Genomic DNA, 22495 nt, shown 5'->3' on the forward strand with positions numbered 1-22495 from the left:
TCTTCCTGGGAATTCTTGGGTGATCTTCCCTTTACACTGATTGGCTTTTCTCCTCCTGCTAGGGGGCAAAAATGACTGTGTGAAGGGCATCGTCACACGCAGTGCCAGAACCTCCTTCTCCCTACTTACCCAAAATAAGCATGCACACCCCATCAGTGAGACTGAGCCTTCGAGAAGAAAAGTAAAAAGTGAAATCTCACAAACACACATGGTTCTACTCAAACTATAAGCTTTTATTATATTTTACAGATCATTCATCCTGGACATGCTGTCTGTGGTTGGCATCATCTCATTTTTGAAATGACAGAACGCACATCAAAGTCTCTTGCCCATGCTGGACTGGTTTGCCCAGCAGCGAAGAGCTCTCACTAAGTGCAACGTAAGCGTGAACTTGGCGTGGGCAACAGCAGTGCCCTCCTCACTCCTGAGCTGCTGCCACATCCTCACTGGAGGTAAGTGGGTGGGGACTGAATTTTAGCTTGGACTTTAAGTTTCTGATTTTATACTTTTGATTGTTGTTTGGTCCATTTTTATAGTCTACTTTAAAATCAAAAGGTTGCCTACTCTAATACGATCATTGTGAATATGGAAATGTAATTCACATGCCATATTTCAAATCAAACAAAGAAAAAGGCTTCAATATCACGGTTCAGGAGAAACCGGAAAATTGTTCCATTTCTCCATTTTGCCACCCTGCTCTGTTTTCCCCCATAAACACTTCCAGCTCGGAAAACACCTCCCCTCTCAGACAGATGCAACAGTGGGAGGAAGAAGTAGAGGCTGGAGCTGCACTCTCCCTCTAATCTTGCTGAGAGTGTGGCTCACACCATCTCTCCGGGGCTGGGGGTGCGGTAAAAGGCTCACTGACATCTATGTGAAGACTATACAGCAAAACACAGAAAGATGCCGAAGGGGTTCAACTAAAGCCTGTCACTTGCTAATGTCAAAACTTCAGCATCTGTTCCAGCACAAGCACTGTGACAAACCTCCCTTGCCCAAAGATTATGGCCCTAGACAGACAAATCTGGATAAGAAATGTGAAGTCTAAAGTTGTCAGAATGCAAAAATAGAGCGGAGTTTGTGAAGTAAATTAAATGGTACTATGACCCTCACCTGCATGCAGGTCAGAGTGATGAAACTGGAGACAGGGTTGGCGAAGTGACTCAGATCCACAGAGAAACCCTCGGGATGCACAAATTGGATCAAGGGCACACACAGCTCATAAAAATAGCAACAATTTGGAATTTTCCTATCGAACATTTAGGAAACATGCCAACAGCAAGAAATGAGATGTCATCAATACCAACAGTTTGACCTGTCGGCGATGAACCTCTATGTCCTCAAAACAAAACAAAAGGTCAGTGCCTTTCCTGGGACCAAAACACACAGGCAGAGGCAAGGGGCGGGGGAAGCCAGCACAGGACAGCTGAAGAGGTTGAGAGCTAAGAATTCAACACAGAGAGGCAAGCAGAGAGAGGCCTTGACATTTTAAACCGCTGTAAACTAAGAGTTACGAAATGTTTAAATATTGGACCCCAGGATCGCTCATACTGCAGTAGAAATATATATTCCAAAACTCTACCAACATGTGTGCAACGTGGGGCACAGCTCCCCACGTGAGGTGCCTGCCACAGAGTGCCCAAGGCGTGCTCAGAGCCACCAGACAGAACAGTCTGATGCAAGCCCCACAGCGAATGATTTACAGTCCATCAAGAGTGTGTCTGAGAAAGGTCATCCACTTTGACCCCGAGGGAATTTGGATCAAGGAGGCATTTATCAGTGGAGGAAGATGATACCCCAACAGAACCTGTCAGATTGAGCCTGAGATACATGAAGTTTTTACAGCAAGAGCACTCTCAAAATCAGCTTGTGGATGGAGCTGCCCTTTTTATAACAAATTCTAAGAATTCATTTGTCAATGTCCTTCCAGATAAGAAATGATCTTTATTGTAACTTTTAATTGCAGAACTTCAGGCTGAATATTATTAGACACACACAAAATTACTAATCTCTGGAGTTGTCTTCCAAATCCCCTCAAAATTTCGCCAATGAGTTATGCCTCAAGGAATTTTCCAGTTTAACCTCACACACCAACTTGGAATAAATGGAGATACTGGTCTTTTGGTTTTACCTTAATTTCTAAAGTGCTATTACAGGTGGAATATTTGCCGTAGGAGACCATTTTTCCTGGGTTAGAATTCAAGTAAGATTAAGAAAGCCCAGGCTGGGCGTGGTGGCCTATAATTGTAGCACTCTGGGAGGCCAAGGTGGGAGGATCGCTTGAGGTCAGGAGTTTGACCAGAGTAAGAAAGCCGGGCACAGAGTTCTCGGTGGGGTTAAAATGTCAATTTGTATGTCTCCTGTCCCATAGGCTTTGTTCTCTTTCTCCTGTTTTGTTTCTTTTTATAGGCATTTCCTTACATGCGGCAATAAATATCCATCTTCTATTCAGAATCACATTGGCCAGCAGGTGGTTCAAATGAGTAAAAATGTTACATAGTAAGGTACTAAGTCTACGATAAGAAATCCAAACTCTGGGATTACAACTCAAAATAAACATTTCAAGGTAAGGAAAAAATTTACTTGGTTAGTGAAAAGCTTCTTTATAAAGTCATAATTGCAATCTGGACTTCTGCTTCATGCTATATCCCAAGACAAAAATTGGATAACCTACATCACACCCAAATGACGCACAGAGCACTCCTTCCTATTCCTCCCTCAGTGCTGAGAAATGACTCCCAAACCTGGAAGTTGTCACAAGATAATTGGTGCTCAGGGAACAACTGCCACAAGACCCAACCTTGATTAACACCAACCATTTCTTTAAATATGATGATACTATAGTGGAGGCCCCCACTAGGAGAAAGCAAGGATGTCAAAGCTGAGACAAGCTGAGAGCTGAGGTTTACCACCTTAACAGACTCAGACGACATGATGGAACAGTGAATACTGAAGCCAATAATCTGAAAATATCACTCTCATCTTCAAAACCCATCTGCCTTTTTTTTCTAATCAGGAAACCAGGGATGGGGGGAACATTTGCATATATTGCCCACCAGCACATTCTTCTTAACAGAAGTGAAGATATTTTGAGAATATGAAAAGCATTGCAAGACATCTGTTTTCAGGGATAGACCACAGCAACAGAAATACTTTTCAGAGTTGGTTTGTTCTAAAGTCTGTCTCAAGAACAAGGATAGCCAGCTTTCATGAGATACCAAGACATGTTCTGGCAAAAATATTTTCACTTTCCTTAAGTTATATGCTGTCAAGCTCAACTATTTTATATATATCCGATCCTTTTCTGTCAGTAAAAAAGAATCTTTTTTCTTAAAACTCCCAAATCAACAATATCTGTGTAGAATGAAGTAGAATTTGGGTTGTTTTTTATAATTCGAACATAGATGAAATCAAAAGGTCTGTAACTGTCTCTATATTGACATCTTCCAAAGGTCCTTTTCTCCTTTCACATGAATTCATCTGAATCATTGCCGTCCTGCAAGAAACAAAAAAGTGAAACTATAAAATTCTTGAAAATAAGTCACTCAGTATTTAAAATTTACAATTATAACCTTAACTAATCTCCAAGTTGAGAAAGTAAAAAATAAACCAAATTCATTCATTACTTCTTCACCATCTTAAATTGTCAGTTCCCTAGAACAGCTGGATTAGCAGCTCTGTTCTCTAGGGTGTCCTTGCATGGCCTAATTACACAGCAACAGGTGATCAATGACTTCCAAATTATGAAGTTTCGCCTGATTTAGTATAGTGTACTAAGTGTGACTATAAGAAAACATGACTGATCCTAAACGAACACTGTCTCAATACCCTTATGCCAACAATGCTGCCAATATATAAAATATTTCTGGCCTAAATTCCAGTATTTTGAGTCCAAAGCTTGTCACAGCTTTGTGACTTCACAAGATGGCCTTGATTTTTTTTCCTTTAATAGGAAAAGTCATTAGGACAGGAAAAAATGCCTTAGATAACTGTATAAAGAGCAGACTAATGACTGTGTTACATCCAGGCACCAGGACTGTGACTGCCTTAGAGTCCTAAACTGCAATGATAGCATTAGCGATGTTTGAAAGAGTCAACATATAGCATCTTCAAACGTCAGCTTTAGATCGCAAACACTGAGGTGAACAACTCAATAAGATAGTTAGGGTCGTTAACAATGAAAGTGCATCGTTTCCTGTAAAGGCTGTGACTTAGATCTGCAAAGAGTTTTCATTTGTCTGGGGACCTATGTTTTGGGATTACAGTAACTTTTAAATACATATCTGAGATCAAGAATTTATTTGAACAATTTTTCTATTTTAGATTCCCTTTACTTCCAGAGTCAGTAAGTTTTTCAATATAATAGGCCTGTCACCCCCTTACAAACTGATAAACAAGAGGAACAAGCTGCATTAAACATTAAGTCCTATCTTATATAAACGCCTTTAACTGAAAATCAACAGTTCCTGCTGCCAAATTGGATCATTAAATGTCTATACCCCTTAGAGGATGGCAGCAAGGAGAATTAAAGCCTATTCTTTCAAAGTACAGAGGAAAAACTAATAATATAAGAGCTCTTCCACTGAAAGAGGGAATAAAAACAACTAATGGGAAGCTTTGTTGGAATCTTGAACCTGATTCAAATCCAGAGCTCAGGAACAGGCTAGCAAACAACAGAGAGAGAGGAAGGGCCAAAAGGTTAGTAATCCTTTGGTTTATAAATTTCCTAGTCTTGGAACTTTTAACATTTGTGACTAATCAGACAGGGGGTGTGTGTGTGTGTGTATGTATGTATGCCTCAGGTCATAACATAATATAGGGCCAGATTTCTCGTGGAAAGTAGCCTCTACCACACAGAAAACTTCAATAAGCAACAAAAACCACAACAAAGACATCAGATTTGTGGTATGGTAAAGACTTCTGTTAAGCTATTCTAATAGTTTCTGTTAAACTGTTCTAATAGTTTCAAGAATTCTAAAAATAATTTCTAGAAGGAATTAAATAACATCATTTTTTGATACTGATACTTTGTGGGAAAACAGCAACCAAAGACTTTATGAGTAAAGAACAGCAATGACTACTTACATAGTGATTAAGTCAGGAAGACTTTCAAATATGTGTTCTTGTTTAAATTTTAGAATGGCCCTGTGAGGCACTATGTCTCCATTTTACTGATGATGAATACTCCCTCAGGTTAAATAACTTTACTAGACTTCCCCAATTAGTGTGAGTTTAAGTCTCTAAACTTCAAATTCAAAGCTTTATTTAATTACATGATGCTATTATGAAATTTTTCAGAAATAAATTATAAAGATACATCTCTTCATAAAGGAACCTCATAAATTTAATTCTTCATAGAGATGGGAATAAGAATGTTGTTCTTACGAATTTTTAGAAGGACATATAGAGATAAACAAGGTCTGAAATCCTATGAATTCTAATTCATGCACTAAATCTGGGGTTTGACTAGGTAACCTTTAAGAGATCTTAAAATCTATTATAGTTGGTCCTCCATATCCTTGGGTTCAACATCCATGGGTTTCAGCCAACCCAAATATCAAAAATATTTGGGTGGGGGATAAAACAAAACAAAACAAAATACACAATAAAAAATACAAATTTAAAAAGATACAGTATAACAACTATTTACATAGTATAAGTAATCTAGAGATGATTTAAAGTACATGGGAGGATTTACGTAGGTTATGTGCGAAATATACTAAGCTATATGAGGAACTTGAGCATCTGGATTTTGGTATCTGAGGGGGGTCTTGGAACCAATCCTCCATGGATATTGAGGGACAACTGTATTTTTAAATTACACTATAAAACATGCAATATCTCAAATATATCTACCCAGTTTCAATTTCCTACAAAGACTGTTCAATAACAACTAAATTGTGCCGTCTTTAAATACTTCAAAATAAGTTCTGGGAAAGGCAGCTCTGAAGGACAGTAAGTCTCTGACACAGTTCCAGTAAGATAATTAGATGTAGATGTGACAAAGATCCTGTCAGTGCTATGTTATGGGTCACCACTTCTCTTTATCCCAGGTCCTGAGGAACATGACAGCAACCAATTTTCTCACTTAGGCTACAGTATAAGACCTTAGGGTTAGTACTTTTATTTTAATTGAAGGTGGTAATTTTGTCCTGAATTACAATATAAGATCTACAGTCACATTAATGAAGAACATCAATAAAGGCACTTTTGCATGCCTGCAACTAGTAAAGAGGGAAAAAGGAGTGGAAGAAAGTCCTGTAAATACTAATAGACCCGTACTTCACAGCAGACAAGGTATGGCAATCTCTTTCCCTGAGGTGACCTACTTGAAAACACACTTGAGGAAGTCCACAGGGAAGGGGGGCAATGCCTAACAGAATCCAGCCTGAGTAAACTATTTGCGACATGTAAGTCAACCATGCCAGTAACACAATTATTAAAAACCCTTAGTGAATTATTTAAAGGCAAACATTAGAGCAAATAACTTAAACTTACCTGATTTGATGACATATTTTCAACTTTCATTAGTGATGAGTAGCTCCTAGAAGAAACAACACATTTAAAATAAGGTTATCTAGCCAACAAATATTTCATGAACATTTTACCTCATATCTAGTACTGCTGAGGGCTTTAGAAGAAACACAAGAGCTGTCTGATACAATCCCTGCCCTCATGGAGACTGAAACATTAAAAGAATAAATACCTATGAACAATAAATAAGATGTGTGTAGCGCTTTGTGAAGTGCTTTCTCCTACTCGTTTCATGTCACCTCCACAATAATTTTGCAAGGTAGGTGGCATCATTCCTCTTTTTCAGATGAGGACATTCACCTACAGCCAAGATGTGAAGTACACAGCCCAGGGCAAGTGCTACAGGAATTCAGAGGAGGAAACATCAGTGTGGGCAGGAACTGTCAGGGCACCTCACAGACAGGCGGACAAACCAAGCTGGGCCAGTGGGTAGGATGAGTGAGGGAGGCATTTCAGATCCAGAGAACGGGATGAGCAAAGCCAAAGAGACAATATCTATAATGACATGTCGAAGATCAGGCTGACTCAAGTGCATTCTAGAAGTAAAGTAGTGGGACATCAGGCACGATGTAGGGCCCGTTACGTCCCAATTGTGTGAGTGAACACTGTGTTCAGCAAGAAGCCACAATATGTGACTGAGTAAAAAGACATCAGATTTGATGGGTATGTATTAAATATCCATGATGTACAAGACCCTGTGCTAAGCCTGGGTGAAGGATGAGATGAGGAAAAAAACAGAAAATGATGAACAGAAAGCCTAGCCCCTAAAGAACGTACTAGGAGGGAAAACAAGACCTATTCAGCAATAGCTACAGTGAAAAGTACTATTAATAATAATAAAAACAAAAACACAGACAAAGGAAAGCAAGACTACATAATACCAGTTTTCCAAAAGAGTAATCTGTAGCAAACAGTAGAGAGAGGAGAAGAGAGGGAGGTTAAGGCAAGAAGCTAATCCCAGCTACCCATTCATTGATGATATATTGACTAATCACTCACCATATATGTGATCAGTATATATTTTCAAATAAGAGAATACAAGATTAAAGCAGATAATAGGCATAGATTTCAATCTCTTGGGTGGAAGATTCAAAGGCAGAAATTAATGTCACGCAAAGCACTACAAATGTATAAAAACAGATTACAAAATAAGTCAGAAGCTTATATCCTGTTGTTGGAATTTCACACAAGCTCGGAATCCAGCAGGCAACCACGTCTCTGGATATGCCTAGCAAATCCTTGATGTGTCACCATGTCCTATTCCTGGCACCACAGCCCTGTGTCACATTCTTCTGTCTTCTGTGGCATGTGACAGAAAGTTGTTTGTGTGGCACATGATTAACAGAAATAAACACACCAACTGTTTTTGGTTTTCTGAGGCCCATGGTGATGATTAAAAAATACAAATGACTAGTGCCAGCTTAGAAAAATGGGACTGATTAAACTTTTGGAGCAAAAATTTTATTCAGTAAGATTGAGAATTTCCTACCCTCCTCAGTTCATATGAATATTTTATATGTTGTTGACACTATAGAAGAAAGACCAGAAGATACGAAAACTGTTTTGGTTGATGGTTCTTTTGTTTAAATGCTTGCAACTTTTGAAACTAGTGAAGTCAAATTAAATGCCCTGAATTTTAGTAGGATACAGCTTAATTTGAATAATATCTGTAAATTACTTGATTTATACTAAATAACTATTTAAAACTGAATAGACTGAACAGAGGGCAGAAGAGTATAGTAATGTATGTGGGTGTGAGAATCAGATGACCAAGTGACTTTTAGCAAGTTACTTAACTTCTTCTCAAACTTAGTTTCCTCTTCCATAAAATGCAGATAAAAGTATCTGATATGGCTATGGTTAGAACTAAATGAGATAATACAGTAAAGCACTTTCAGTACAGTGCTTGGCAGATGGTAAATGTGCAAAAATGTTAGTTATTCTTCCTTACTAAATGTTACAAGTAAACTAAGTGATCTGTTACTAACATATAACATCATGTTCCTGAACAAAATTATGTTAGACCTGTAAAGCACACAAAAAGGCATATTTTCAATTTTCCCCTACTCTAAGCTAAAAAGAAAAAAGAATTAAACTGCTCTAAAATCCTGCATCACTCAGAATTCCACAAATCTTACCACATTCATGGAGTTGATAGTTTTTCTTTTACACAAAGCCAACTCACAATTCTAGGCCACATCAAATATTTAAATCTATGCATTAGTCTGCCTCATGTTAGCAGATTACAACTCAGGATAACAGTCCTGGAGCTCTTCATTTGAATATTACATTTTAAATGAACCTACTCATCGCATCTTAGTAGAACCCCAACAGAAACATGGGCATGTGGACAACAGTAACAGTATGGGCACATAATACCTACAATCTGACCCGACAAACGTTCTGAGAATCCAGGGTACTCCAAGGAAACTGCAGGAGGACATGGCAAGACAGCTTGTTTGGCTCCATGCCATTCCCAAAGGCAATATGTGTTATCAGTAACTCTTTCATCTTTTTGGTATACATATTGCAAATGATATCTATGGAAACTTGTGGAAAAATCTAGGAGTTCTGTGACTATTAATTGCAGGATGAATTTTCTTTAGTTAGAAAAACTAGAGGCTGTTCAGGTACAGCACTGTTTATACAGATTCAGTGTGGTAGGCAGAATGACACCATCCCCCAAGCCCTGCCCCAGAATGTCCACAACCTAGTCTCTAGAACCTGTAAACACGTCACCTTTATGGCAAAATCGACTTTGCAGATGTCACTAAAGACCTTAAGATGGGGAGATTATCGTGGACGATCTAATCATATTGTTCCTTAAAGGCGGAGAAGGCAGGGGTCAGCGAGGGGGCTGTGACCGTGGAATGCAGTGTCGCTGGCTTCAAAGATGGAGGAAGGGCCACAAGTCAGGGAACATGGGCAGCCCCTAGAGCCTCCAGAAAGGAACACAGCCCTGCTGACACTGTGATTTTAGCCCAGTGAGAACCTTATTGGGCTTCCAATCTACAGGACTGTAAGATAAATCTGTGTTGCTGTAAACCACTGAATTTGGGGCAGTGTGTTTCAGGAGCAATAGAACACTAATGTAGTCGGTATTCTCGGCCTTATTCACTAGAATTTCAGGAACTAAACTGTATTTTAATTGTTTACTGTTTACAAATGTAGTACTTTGGAGCAGGCCTCACTACATTAATTACTTTAAACTTTCAAAATGTAGAAAATGGGTTTTAAAAACAGCTTTGAGAGTTATTAGTGTTGGCCTTTAGAGCCAAGACAACTTTATTCAAATAGCATAGCTAGTCAATATTAAATACTTATTAAAGCATCTTTTCCTTTCCTGAAGAACTTTATAAACCAGACTTTAAAGATAACCTATGAAGGCTTATCTGAGAATAAAATTGTTTTATTTCAAATACTCTCATATCTTTTTCCTATAAACGAGCAATTCATTTGAACAGCAATTAACATAAATGCTTTTATTTTAACCCACTTAAGTCTCTGAGCTTGTATTAATAATAGGTCCCTCCTTATACCCACATATCATTCTTGAGGGTTAATCCATGATTAAAATCAGCAGAAAACAATCTTTGACGTCAATTTCCATACTGTAGCTCCAACATACCTAAGTTCATCCATTTCCCTCTTCTTCTTCATTTCTTCCTTTTCTCTCCTTTTCATTTCCTGAATTTGGGCTTTTTTTTCATTCCTCTCTTCACGATCTCTGCATTCCTTCTCTGCTGCTAGGTCTGGGAACCGCTCCATTTTGGTCTTTTCTAACCGGTTCAGGATCTCATTTACTTTCTTCTCCACTGTCACAATTTTTACCTTTAAGGGAGACAGGGGAAAAAATATTGCATCTTTATTTTTGTTTTTCTCCCAGAAGAGGGGCAAGGCTTTCCAGGGGTTTAGCAACCCAGTTTAATTCCCTTTAGAAAACATACATCACGCTCAGCCCTCAACAACAATGGTGTCAGACAGGAAAGATGGATAGGACACTCCATTCAGTATCCAGACTCTGCCGCCTCCAGTGGTGCCAAACACTTACATCCTTTTGCCTGTGAAAGCCTATCTGCCCCACATCCATGTCAGCTGTTTTCTTCAGGTTAGACCACGGCGTATATACCACATTAACGTTGTTCATCTTGCAGCCTGCCAAGAGAGACTGTCTTCAACATGCAGGCAGGATGAGACTGAGCCATGTGTTCCCCTACCCACTGGCAAATTATCATAATCCAACAAGGGAAATGGCTTCCAACGAACAAGCCACCCACTGTTTCAAACCACCAAATACTGTTTCAAAAACCACCCACAAAAGGCAAATGGTAAAGTGGCATTAAACAAAATGCAAATGAAAGTATTACAGTGGAAAGTTGGGGTGCATGGATTAGCTCCAAGGACTTCAGAGAACTCCCTAAAATTGAATGCAAAATTTATCATGTGCATTTTTTCAAGAGAAAAGGACTGAATACATTTCCTCAGGTGCTCAAAGGAGTCCTCAACTCAATAAGGGTTGAGCAGCAAGAGAAAGCCGTGGCCAAGGATTCATGAGACCTGGACTCCGTCTGGGCACTGCCACAAACCAGCTGTGCCACTCTGGGAAAGCCCCCGCAGCTCTCTGAATCTCAAATGAAACATGAGGAAATTGGACTAGTTTAATAGGGTTTTGTTCATTGCTTCTTTTAGCAGTGAAACCCTTTTAATGAAGAGAACATAAAAGACATCAAAGCAGAGATGCTCTGGACAAAAGGGGTGCCGGGTCCCCTGTTCATCTCCTTCTGTCCCCTCACACCACTCCCACCACACATGTGCCCTCGGGCCACAACAGCTTCCAGGCAGCTCTGAGATTCACAGTTTAATCTTTGGTCTGATGCGCTCTCCGGTCTGTCCAAATGAGACGGCAGGAGATTTCAACGTTTATTAAATCCTCATGTACACTGGAGAAAGCTGGTGACCACCACCTTACCCAATCAAAGTTAACATCAACAAAAATGGGGCAGAATGACATCACGTGCCATCTGACTGTAATGTGCAAAGCTTCACTTATGTAGTATTCCTGCCCCAAAACGCACAATGGGATTCTTATCAAGAGGAAGCATCAGATGAACCCAAACTGCAGGATACCCTACAACTGCTCTACACTCTTCAAAAGAGTTTCCTTTTTCCTGGATCAGAAAAAAGGAAATGCTATAAATGGACAGTAGTGGGACAACTGCAAAACTTAAATATGGGCTTTATATCAGATAATATTAACAGTATTCTAGCCATGTTAAATTTCCTGAATTTGATCACAGTTACTTAAGATAATGTCCTCGTTCTTAGGAGATACATGTTGAAGGGCCATGATGTCTATGATTTTCTTTCAGGTGGTTCAGCTAAAAAAGTTAATAATGAGTACACTACAAGTAGTGGGAAAGCAAATAAATATGGAAAAATTTTAAAAATTGGTGAATCTGAGAAAATGGGATATGGGAGTTGTGTTTTTCCTACAATTTTTCTGTATGTTTGAAAGGTTTTTTTTTCAAAATAAACTTTTAAAAAAAATCTCTATGTGCCAGGCACCGTGGGTAATACACACAGGATGAAGCAATGGACCCTGCCTTCCAAGATGCTAAAGGAGGGGAGGTAAGCACATAAGTAACTTCAGTTAAAAAGAGAACTGGTCAAATCCTGGTGGAAAGGTATAGGTAGAGTGCTAAGGTGCTACAAAGGCAGCAGGAGCCACTCAAAACTGGGGAAGGAAAGAAAAGGCTTCATGGAGGTTAGTGAGCTCAGTGGTTAAGACAGAACACCTCAGAGTCAGGCAGTCTGACTTCAAATCCAGTCTCTACTACACTTCAGAGCTCTGAAACCCTGGGCAAGTTCCTTAATTCTCTTTAAGCTTAGTTTCTTCCTCTATAAAATGAAAATAATAATAATATCAAGCTCTATTACAGAGTTGAAAAATAACTTGTGATGTTTTAAGCATAGGGCTACGCATGTAATCAACACTCCATCAATGTCAACAATTACTACCATTAATTACTACAACTACTATGTGGACCTTAAACCTTAGCTTGGATCTGGACATGTGATGACTAAGGAGGACAAACCCAAGGGCAGAGGGAACAATATACACAAAGGTACAAGGTTGGAAAACGGCATATATTTGCTTTGGCTGCAGTGTAAAATATGCGAAGGGAAAGAAGTCTGTAATCAGATCACAGATGCTTAAATGCCAGCTTCAGAAGTTAGGATTGAATATAAAGAGGCCATGGTGAGTTACAGAGTTTCTAAACTTTTAGATAGTTTAGTCTGGCAAGATCCATTGGGTGAATGTAGAATAGGCTGATTCTATGACAACAGACAAATTTAAACCCAACTCCCTTGGTTCTGAGCACTGAAAGTGGTCAACCAGGGAGGAAAATTTTGTAGCTACACAGTGTCCTCTACAAATCCCACAACAAAGACCATTTTCTTCACTCCTTAGCAGATCCTCTGATATTAACTCATAAGAGTAAGACCCTTGGGCTTAGCTCCTGATTTCCCTAGGTGAGCTGACACTGTGGAAGGATGAAGAGGAGAGAAAAGAGTAATCTACTCTCATGACTCTTCCCTCCTCTTTCTGTTTTCTCTAGAACTAGTAAACTATAAGGAGACTTAAGAAAAAAGAAGCTGGGCCAAGAATAAGGAGTCCAGAGCTCTTTTAACAAAGGCATATCTGCCAGCTGGGGGTGCATGGGAAGAGACAAGGACATGTGCAGGAAATTGGAACACAGAAGAAAAGAGGATACTGATTGTTTTAGTTCTTATTTTTTATTTCATTAACTGAAAATCTCAACCAAAATTTTAAAATCTGTTCTACTTATAAAATGGAATGTCCTAAACCCATTACAATTTGTTGATTTATAGTTGAAAAGTGAGTGGCTCTAAAGGCAAGACTTCTACCTTCTTTGGCTAGGTCCCTGATTCATTATTAAGGCTGACTAAGTTAAGATTGGAGAAACACAGTCTACAGGGACAGGGGTATGGCTCCTGTTTTATAATCACCACCCTCTGGTACCTGTTATCATCTATGGGTCTGTCCTATGTTTATCTTCTACCCAGACCATATTTCTTTCCAACTCTCTGATCATCCCTCAACTTCACATCAAACCACAGTTACCCCTATTCTATCTAGGTCTACACCTAAAACCCAATCCACTGGATCATTCTTAGAGTATTATGCCCTGGCTGCCTCTCTTAGCCACTACCTTTGCCCCAATAATCATCCCTCTTGACCTTTAATGACTATTAGATGAAATCTTGTACAGTAGAAATAAACAAGCACCAAGCACAGTAAGCCAGGCCCAACCTAAAACACCTAGGCCAACTGTTCTCAACCCACGCTGCACATCAGAATCACCTGGAGAGCTTTTTAAAAATTGCGACACTCAGGGACCACACCAGACGAATTAAGAAAGATTCTCTGGAGGGTAACAAAATCAATTGACTTGATACTGTCATAATTTAAGGGAGAAAAAAGATATGTAAAGGGAAGAGGAGAAAAAGTAGAAAAATGTGATTTGGAGGCTCTAGTTTTGGAATCTAATGACAAATAATGGAAATGAAGACATCAAACAACATTAAAAATGAAGCCATGAGACACGTCTCTCTTGCTTAGCTATTAACATCACCAAATTTCCAAAAGTCCCTTTACAAATACCCTTCAGGGTAGGCATATCTAGACAACCTCCTATTCAAGGTAAGTTAACAGAGTAAAAAGAGCTGAGACTCAGGACCATGAAAATTAGAGGGGTGGGGAGATTAGATTTTACTTCTTTGACAGGCAGCAAAATTGCCATCCATCTTAAAGAACAAAACAGGGCAAAAACTAAATTATGTGTTATTCCTTCAGCACAAGCCAAAGTCAATAGCATGTTCTCTAAAAGGTAATGCATTTCAGACATAAAGTCAGTGCTAATTCTAAAAACACCACTAGGAAAACTGACCTTGAATGCTATTAGCCTTCACAAGATGGGCACAGTCCATCAGCACTTCCTTTGGAATGTCTTCTATATTCTCTCCCTGAAACACAAAAATAAGCCAAATGGTCCACGACCTCATTATTAATTCATACTGGAGCACCCAAAGGGCATTTGCTGCCTTCATGATTTTATTACAAGCAGAGGCTCTTTAATTGTATTACAGAACATTGAAAAATGAAGTGAATTTACTGTGGCCATTACGGGAATGTTTATTAAAACTAAGAGAAGGCAGTAATATGGAAAATACTGACACCCAATAGGTAAAAAAAAGAGTACGGAAGAAAACTGCCAAAATATTAACTATGTCTGACTAATTTTTGTTCTCTTTCTTCTCATTCTTCTAGAAACCTTGTGGGGAAATGGTGCCTATTTCTTAAAACTGGATGGATGTCTTCCTGGCTGAGGTACCTACAACCTTCCTCCTGCCTCTGAGAGACAACTTGTAGTTCTGGATCTCAAACATCTGGTAGGTCATCTATCCTCAACCTTAATCAGGAAAAAGCTCTTCCTTCTGTTTGATCTCAACCATTCACTATAAGGGAGAAATAACAAAGAAGTAACATTGATTCTCTTCCTCTATAGAAATATATATCAAAACCAAAGATGACTAAGGGAAGCGATTCCAAAAGAACAAAAATATTTCAGAGGCAAGAGCAAGTGGAAATCGATTTAGTACTGACTCCTACTAGACGTGGGGTTATAGAAACACCTGTCTGGAAATATAATAAAATAGTCCATCTAACTAAATATTTGAGATGTTTATTCCATTATGTTCCTAAATTTTTTTCATTTTAAATGGAAAATTCTCAAATACATAAATTTTGACCAAAAAATAAGTGATCTGAGTTTGTCACTATTTTAAAGATACATCTCATCCTGTGCATACCTCCAACCATTTAAAGAGGATTTTGAATTTAACATCTTAATAATATAATGTCATTACTATGACTATCAACCATTATAGTAGGCCATAATATAGTGATAGGGATATACAAAAGCTGACTGACCTTGTACTTAATAAAACCAAAATGAATAATTAAAAAAAACCCCAGCCATCACTTTCTGCCTACCATATGCCAGGTACCAAGTAAATAGCCATAGAAATGGGATAGCATTATCCTCACTTTGCCCATGAAGAAAGTAAAACGTAGTGAGGTTAAGTAACTAGGCCAAGGTCTCCATATCTAGTGAGTGACAGAGCAGAAAGATGAACCCAGGTTTAAAGCCAAGCTCTAAACCTGGCTCAGACTGTGGTGCTTACAGGGTTCTGTGGAACCACATGGTTTCTCGGTCCTTGATGCCTGGCTGTGTCCCGATATCTCTTCTTACTATTAACACCAGTGGCTGTCACTATTCCTAAAGCAATCTCCTCTTGTTTGGCTACTTCCAATATAATATGAGCAGACCAAAATAATAATAACAATAAATATAAAATCCTCCAGTGCTAAGCTGGAGGATTAAGTCAGAGTAAGCGAGCTCTATCTAAGTGGAGGGTCTAAGGGACTCCCAATATGTAAAGGCCAGAATTTTGACTGTGGGGTTTGTGCTGTGTTAATAAAATAAGAAACCCCTAGATAGGTAAGATTTTTCTATGGGTTTCAAAATCAAAGCCTAGGAAAGAACATTGCTGAATATCTATGACCTTCAAGGTATGGGTTGAATTCAACTGAATTTAACAAAAGCATTAACGTATAGCCCTTAGCTCGTGCCAGGCATTATTCTAAGTGCTTTAAGATATGCTAGCTCATTTTGTCCTCACAGTGACCCAGTAAGACACATGTGTACAAGCACTGTACTTTCGGTGATAAAGCTGTTTTTCATAGATTAACAATTCCAGTACCTGTGCATGTACTGGAGTCAAATAAATAAGTCCATGAAGAGGGACAGTGGGAGGCAGGCTTCTCACTGTCTGCGGGGGTTACAGGTGAGCTAGGGGAGGCTGGAATGAACTCTGTAGTAAGGGACTGCAGTCAGAGACATCAGTATGAGCTCACGTTTAGCTTAACAGACACAGATGGCGAGATACGGAAGCAGTTATGAATATGTGTGTACACATGGGTCAGTATACATACGTGTATTTCCTAGCTCTGCCACCTGAGGAGGCCTGGAAGCATTAACACTCTAGTGGCAACAGGCACACTCAGAGTCCAGATGTTGATTTGGAAACACCATTTACTGATAAAGGGAACAAGGGTTCCTTAGAGAAATGACTGATTCTAGAGCTGGGGCAGGGAAAATGCAAAATGAGCTTAGAGTAATTCGTCATGCCAGAAAGTAAGGACATGCTCAAAAACAAAAGGATGGGGCACGTCAGAGCAGCACAGGAGCCAAGCTGAAAGGGCTGCAGCCAACGCTGGAAGAGTATCAGCAACAAAAATCAGTATCAGAATATAACTCAAAGTATGAGTCCATTCTCATGCAAATAAATGAGTGAATAAACAAATGGGGGAGAAGAGACAAATCTTCCTTCCAGAAGAATTCCAAATAATGTATGTAGACACTCCCCACTCCAGGAAGTGGAGCCTAATTCCACTCCCCATCCCCTTGAGTATGGGCTGGACTTGGTGACTTGCTTCCAGGTAACAGAGTAGGAAATGGAGAGAAAAGCAGCCTGACAGTGCAGAAACCTGGCAGACACCACCCTGGCCAGGCACTCCGGGTTCCCACCATCAGGGATGAGTCGTGTCAATCATGCACCTCCTAATACAATGGGATGAGAAGGGCACTTCACCTTTGTGGTATTCTGCCCCCCAAACCCATAACTCCAGTCTAGTCATGAGAAAAAGATCAGATAAACCCAAATTGAGGGACATTCTACAAAATACCTGAGCAGTACTTCTTGAACTGTCAAGGTCATGAGAAACAGGGAAAGAATGAGAAACTATCACAGACCAGAGGAGACTGGGCAGACATGACAACGAAATGTAAAAGGGCACCCTAGACTGGATCCTGGAACGGAAAGAGGACACTAATGGGAAAACTAGTGAGATCAAATAAAGTCCAAAGTCTGCTTAATAATGTGCCAAGGTTAGTTGCTTAGTTTTGAGAAATCCACTGTAGTAATGTAAGATGTTAACAATGGGGAAAACAAGGTGGGGTGTATGAGAACTCTGCATTATCTGTGCAACTTTTCTATAAATCTAAAATTATTCCAAAGTAAAAAGTTTACTAAAAAAAAGCAATACAGAATAACAAGCATATATACCATGTGATTCAACTATATAAAACACAGATATAGGCAGATTGGAAAAACAGTGTTATTTTATTACTAGTGGACATTTAATCTTTTCTCCTTTATTATTAATACTGTTATGCTGCTTTAAACTTCCCAAAGAAGCCCCTAACTGGGAACATCTGCCCTCAGGGAGGCAGGAGCCTAAGAAAATGGAACCACAGGTGATGTCCATTGGAGAAGACAGAAAGTCCAACATCTGAAAGGGAAAGAAAGCAGAGGTGACAGACAGCACACCTGAAGCGGCAGGACAAGGCAGTGCTTCCAGCCGGGAAATATGTGCTACGCCCCTTCTAAGTCTCAGGAATCACCCAGAATTTACCATAGTGACTTAGAGAGCTCTTCATTTGCTAACTTTTAGACTTTCACACATATTTATTACTTCAAGCAATTTAATTGCAGAAAAAGGATAAAGAACAAGATAAGATGCTCATCAGGAGAAAAGGTCATGAATCCAATGTTTAAATTCAGTTACCTTATGTAATCGAAGGTATACATGAGCCGAAGAGAGTTTGTCCACATGAAACCTACAAAGAATGAAAACCACTTTTAGCAAGAGGTACAAGGTATCCATCTCCTCAAGCCACTTGCATTTAAAGCACTCCATGCCAAAAGGTGTTCACTCAGGGCCTACCACATGCTAAGCACCAGAGGGAGCACAGAACACCGTCGCCATCTCCAAAGGGCTCACTGCCAACCCGAGGTAAGGTGAACATTGGAAGTTATGTAGCTGTGTGTGATTAAGTGCCCAGATCAGTAGAGATAATCAATGTTAAATGCACGGGTAAAGGTGATTTTTCAAGTGATAAAAAGAGCTATCAATGACCAAAGGCTTCATGGAAGACCTGAGATTTGGTTGGTCCCTGACTGAAGCATAAGACTTAGAGGAAAACAGGAAAAGGAATTTCAGGTGAGAAGAGAAGGGAATGAAAGAAGTCAGTGAGACTCCAATGTTGCAAGCCTGGGAGACTTGCAGGACCACAGTTTGCAGGAAAAGATGAGGGTTTTGTTTGGGACATCCTGAGTTTCAAGCAACTGGATGACAATCCAGAGAGAATGTCAAGTACAGACAGAGTTGGAAGAGTTAAAGACACTAAGCAGAACACATCATTAAACTGGCCATCCCAACAATTCATCCAGCCCTGTATTCTGACAATGATGCTAGTATGCATCTCGGGGGGTGAACACTGCCTCTTATGACATTGCCCTAAAAACATTCAGAGTGTCCCTCACCCCAACATCGTAAATCTTCCTCTCATTAGGGCTCCATCATCTATCAATTTAATTAATTAAATCTATTAAAATCTATGCAACATTATGGGATATTAGATTTTTCATGTTTACAATTCACGAAATGAAGCTGGCTTTCTGTCTTTCTAAAAATCCTGGCATCAAACAACAGACGACACATGACTGTCACTTTGTGATTCTGTTAACTTCAGTCATATTGCTTCCTTAGTCCTTTCCTTTCCAGATGGAAGAATGTTCAGTAAAACCTTAAAGTCACCATTATATCCCATTATATATTTCTCTAGACATTTTCTTGGCATTCATGAACTTTTTAGAAGTGAAATGGTCACACACTCGCATCTAGTACAAGATGTAGACAGTATGAGTCCATGTAAAAGTTAAATGGTCACACACTCGCATCTAGTACAAGATGTAGACAGTATGAGTCCATGTAAAAGTTAAGTGCCCACTTTAAAGAGGTTAAATATCTTTGCTATTCACTTTGGATACAGAAAAATATTAGGCATTTTGGCAAATAGTTTATGATGACTCTAGGTTTTATTCTTAATCATTACTGATAGCCTGAAATGGACATAACATCCTATTTATGTTTCTCCATGTGGTTCATTTACTCATTTGCATTCTCATATGAGAGATTTGTAATAATTATGACCTTTAGCTGGGCATTTTCTACCCAGAAAAATCTGTGTTTTTTGCAAATCTAAATATTACATCTCATTATCCTCTTTCAGAATCTTAGGGAAATACCACACTGGTAACCAAGCTCTAGTGAGAACTAACTTCACCCATTCCAACTTATACTTGAACCAAAACACACAGGAATACCACTGCTGACATACACCAACTTCACACCAATTTCAGGTTTGTACAAGGTAGGTACACCTCTGCAAAGGGCAGGGGGAATGGATGAAAGTATGGGGCTTTGGTTGAAATGTTTAAAGAATCCAGCTCTATGAACAAACTATCTTGAGCAAGTTTCCTTAAAAAACAAAAAACAAACTTCCTAAACCTCCCAAAATGCTTACTCCAAGTTTAAATTATGACTACTAGTTCCTCTTGTCCTTCTCATCTTCCTCTCCCTGCTTAACCTGTTATCCTTTACTGAATGCCTGCTCCCAGGCTTGTGAGCAAACCCCAAGACATCATTCCCAATTTACAGGGTAATTATAAATGAACGGAACTGGCAGTCAGCTATTTTACCACTGGACACCCATAAACAGAAATATAAAACGCAAGTTCTAGTTTTAATCACAGCAGTCAGGTGATTGGCCAGTCCAGGAAAGCAAATGATGATACACAGAAAGCAGAACCAAAATTGTTACTTACCAAATATCTTCAGGCCAGCCGTATTTTATCAGATCTTCATCTACAATGATACGAGAATAAAGAAAAGATAAGAAACACTGTCAAATGAAGATATGCCAGGGTTTATAATAAATTAAGGGGAGAAATACCAATCTCTTCCATAATTTTTTCTCTCCCTTAATGGAGAGGAGAGTAATATAGAGAGTCCTTGATGCTTGAAAGTATAGAAAAATAAAAATAATTTTCACAATTGAATATAAACTTTATAATTTTTTAATACTTCTAAAGCTCAAAGATATTTATATTTGATGATGATAAAACACTGACAAATCAGGGCTGCTGAGAAGTCAGATGATGTCTTAGAAAATCGATTCACTGTAATAATACTTAAATGTTAAAATGGTTTTGCTGAAACTTTTTTTTATATTGTTTTCTCTGAGCCAGAATCAAGGCAGCCTTTCACTGGGAGAAATACATAAAGCCCTGCCCCCAGGTACACAGTGCAACACCTGCACAACCATGTGTAGTAGCTCTGCTTTTGTGCTTCTCAGTAACCTAAGTCTGGGGTTCTCACCTCTGATTTGGTAGAAAAACAGATTAGGTCAGAAGATTTGGATTCACATCCACTGTAGATAACTATGACTTACTACTTTGCCTTATTGTTCAGTGTAACACAGGGAGATAGCATCCCCTCCTCAGCTGTGTTAGGAGTACTCTTTAAGAACAAAAACTACCTATGATGATTTATGGGTTAGTAGGAGAAATATAAAACTCAAGTATTAATATGCTGCAGACTGCTTCACCATTAAGTCACACCCAAAGTCAGTGTCAAAAATTCATTATCAGGAAAAAGTGTTCTTTAAACTTAAAATTCATTAGTGGGCCAAAAAATTTGTTTAGCAGGTTGAGACTAGCTTTTTAAAGTGAAATAAAACAGAAATAGAGGGTAATCTCTATTTACCCTCTATAGCAAATAGTATGGGTAATTTATATAAACTTTTGTTCTAGTTATATGAATGTGTACATCAAAATATAATGTATTTCACACTGAGGAGAGTGGTCAAAGTCTGAAAAAACATTTCTTGACTCAAAAAGAACATCTTCAGCCTCAAAAAAACCAAAACATATGTTTCCAATAATTTAAAAAATGGTTTTAAAAAAGCACAAAAAAATGATCCCTTCAAAATCCAAATGACAGAGGATTTTCATTTGGTCTAATAAATTAGCACAGGTTAACCTCTGATTCACATTACTCTAAATCAAATTCTACAAAACTCTTTGTAAAGTTTCTAATCAGAAGATGGACCAATTAGTTCAAATATTATTTGACATAACTAAACTCAAAGGAAATTAGTCCTTTGGAGTTCCTTGTAATGGGTGTGACTTGTTTCCCAAAAGCTAAGTTATCAAAATAGTTGAAAACTGATATCCAACAAACTTTAGGGGTGGGGGAGCAGGAGACAACACTTACCTGCTGGAAATTTCAAAATCAAATGCTTTTGAAAACTTACTTTCATATTTATCCTTTCCCATGTAAATAGTGTAAGCAGATGAATTAACTGTGACAAAACAAAAATAAAAAACAATTAGATAAACTTCATCACTAACAAAACTGTTTCATGGGAAAAACTAGGGACAATGCTTAGCTCAGGGGTCAGCAAACAATGGCCTGTGGGCCAAATCCAGCCCACCACCTGTTTTTGGATAGCCCTTAAGCCTGCAATGTTTTTACATTTTTAAAGGATTGAAAAAAAAAATAAACAAAGAATAGGCTATAGAGACTGTATGTGGCTCACAAATCTTAAAATACTATCTGGCCCTAACAGAAAAAATTCACCAATCGTTATAAATGGCTACTCTCCTACCTTCTTGAGGATATAGTTCAATGGCAATCTCTAGTTCAGTCCCATACTTTTGCACTCTTCGGGTGTTAAAACAAAACCAAAAAACCTTACTACATCTCAACCATTTAGAAACAGGTTCCTATGCTTACCCAAGTTTTATTTTGCCTAATTTTGTTTAGCCAATATAACTTATATTTCAGGTGTGCTGCAGATTCTGAGGGGCTCCCTGTCCCATTCAGTGGAAGTATGGCTCTCAAACTTGAGTGACTCTGAACCCTGCTTATACATTAGAATCCTCTAACTACGCCCCAGCTCCACCT

General features: G+C 38.8%; 1 protein-coding gene across 1 annotated transcript in view; it reads right to left on the bottom strand.

Moving 5' to 3' along the window:
• Positions 1-259: 259 nt before the first annotated feature.
• Positions 260-22495, bottom strand: part of CCDC25 (coiled-coil domain containing 25) — a 25811-nt gene continuing 3575 nt past the window's right edge. The window contains exons 2-9 of the mRNA XM_012663041.1: positions 21843-21890; positions 20353-20392; positions 18251-18302; positions 14508-14583; positions 10586-10689; positions 10163-10365; positions 6499-6544; positions 260-3496 (exon numbers count right to left, since the gene is read on the bottom strand). Of these exons, the coding sequence (XP_012518495.1) occupies positions 3467-3496; positions 6499-6544; positions 10163-10365; positions 10586-10689; positions 14508-14583; positions 18251-18302; positions 20353-20392; positions 21843-21890 (599 nt within the window). The 3' untranslated portion in view covers positions 260-3466. The remainder of the gene's footprint in view (positions 3497-6498; positions 6545-10162; positions 10366-10585; positions 10690-14507; positions 14584-18250; positions 18303-20352; positions 20393-21842; positions 21891-22495) is intronic.

The sequence above is a fragment of the Propithecus coquereli genome, unplaced genomic scaffold, assembly GCF_000956105.1.
Source record: "Propithecus coquereli isolate 6110/MARCELLA unplaced genomic scaffold, Pcoq_1.0 Scaffold79, whole genome shotgun sequence".
Lineage (NCBI taxonomy): Eukaryota > Metazoa > Chordata > Mammalia > Primates > Indriidae > Propithecus > Propithecus coquereli.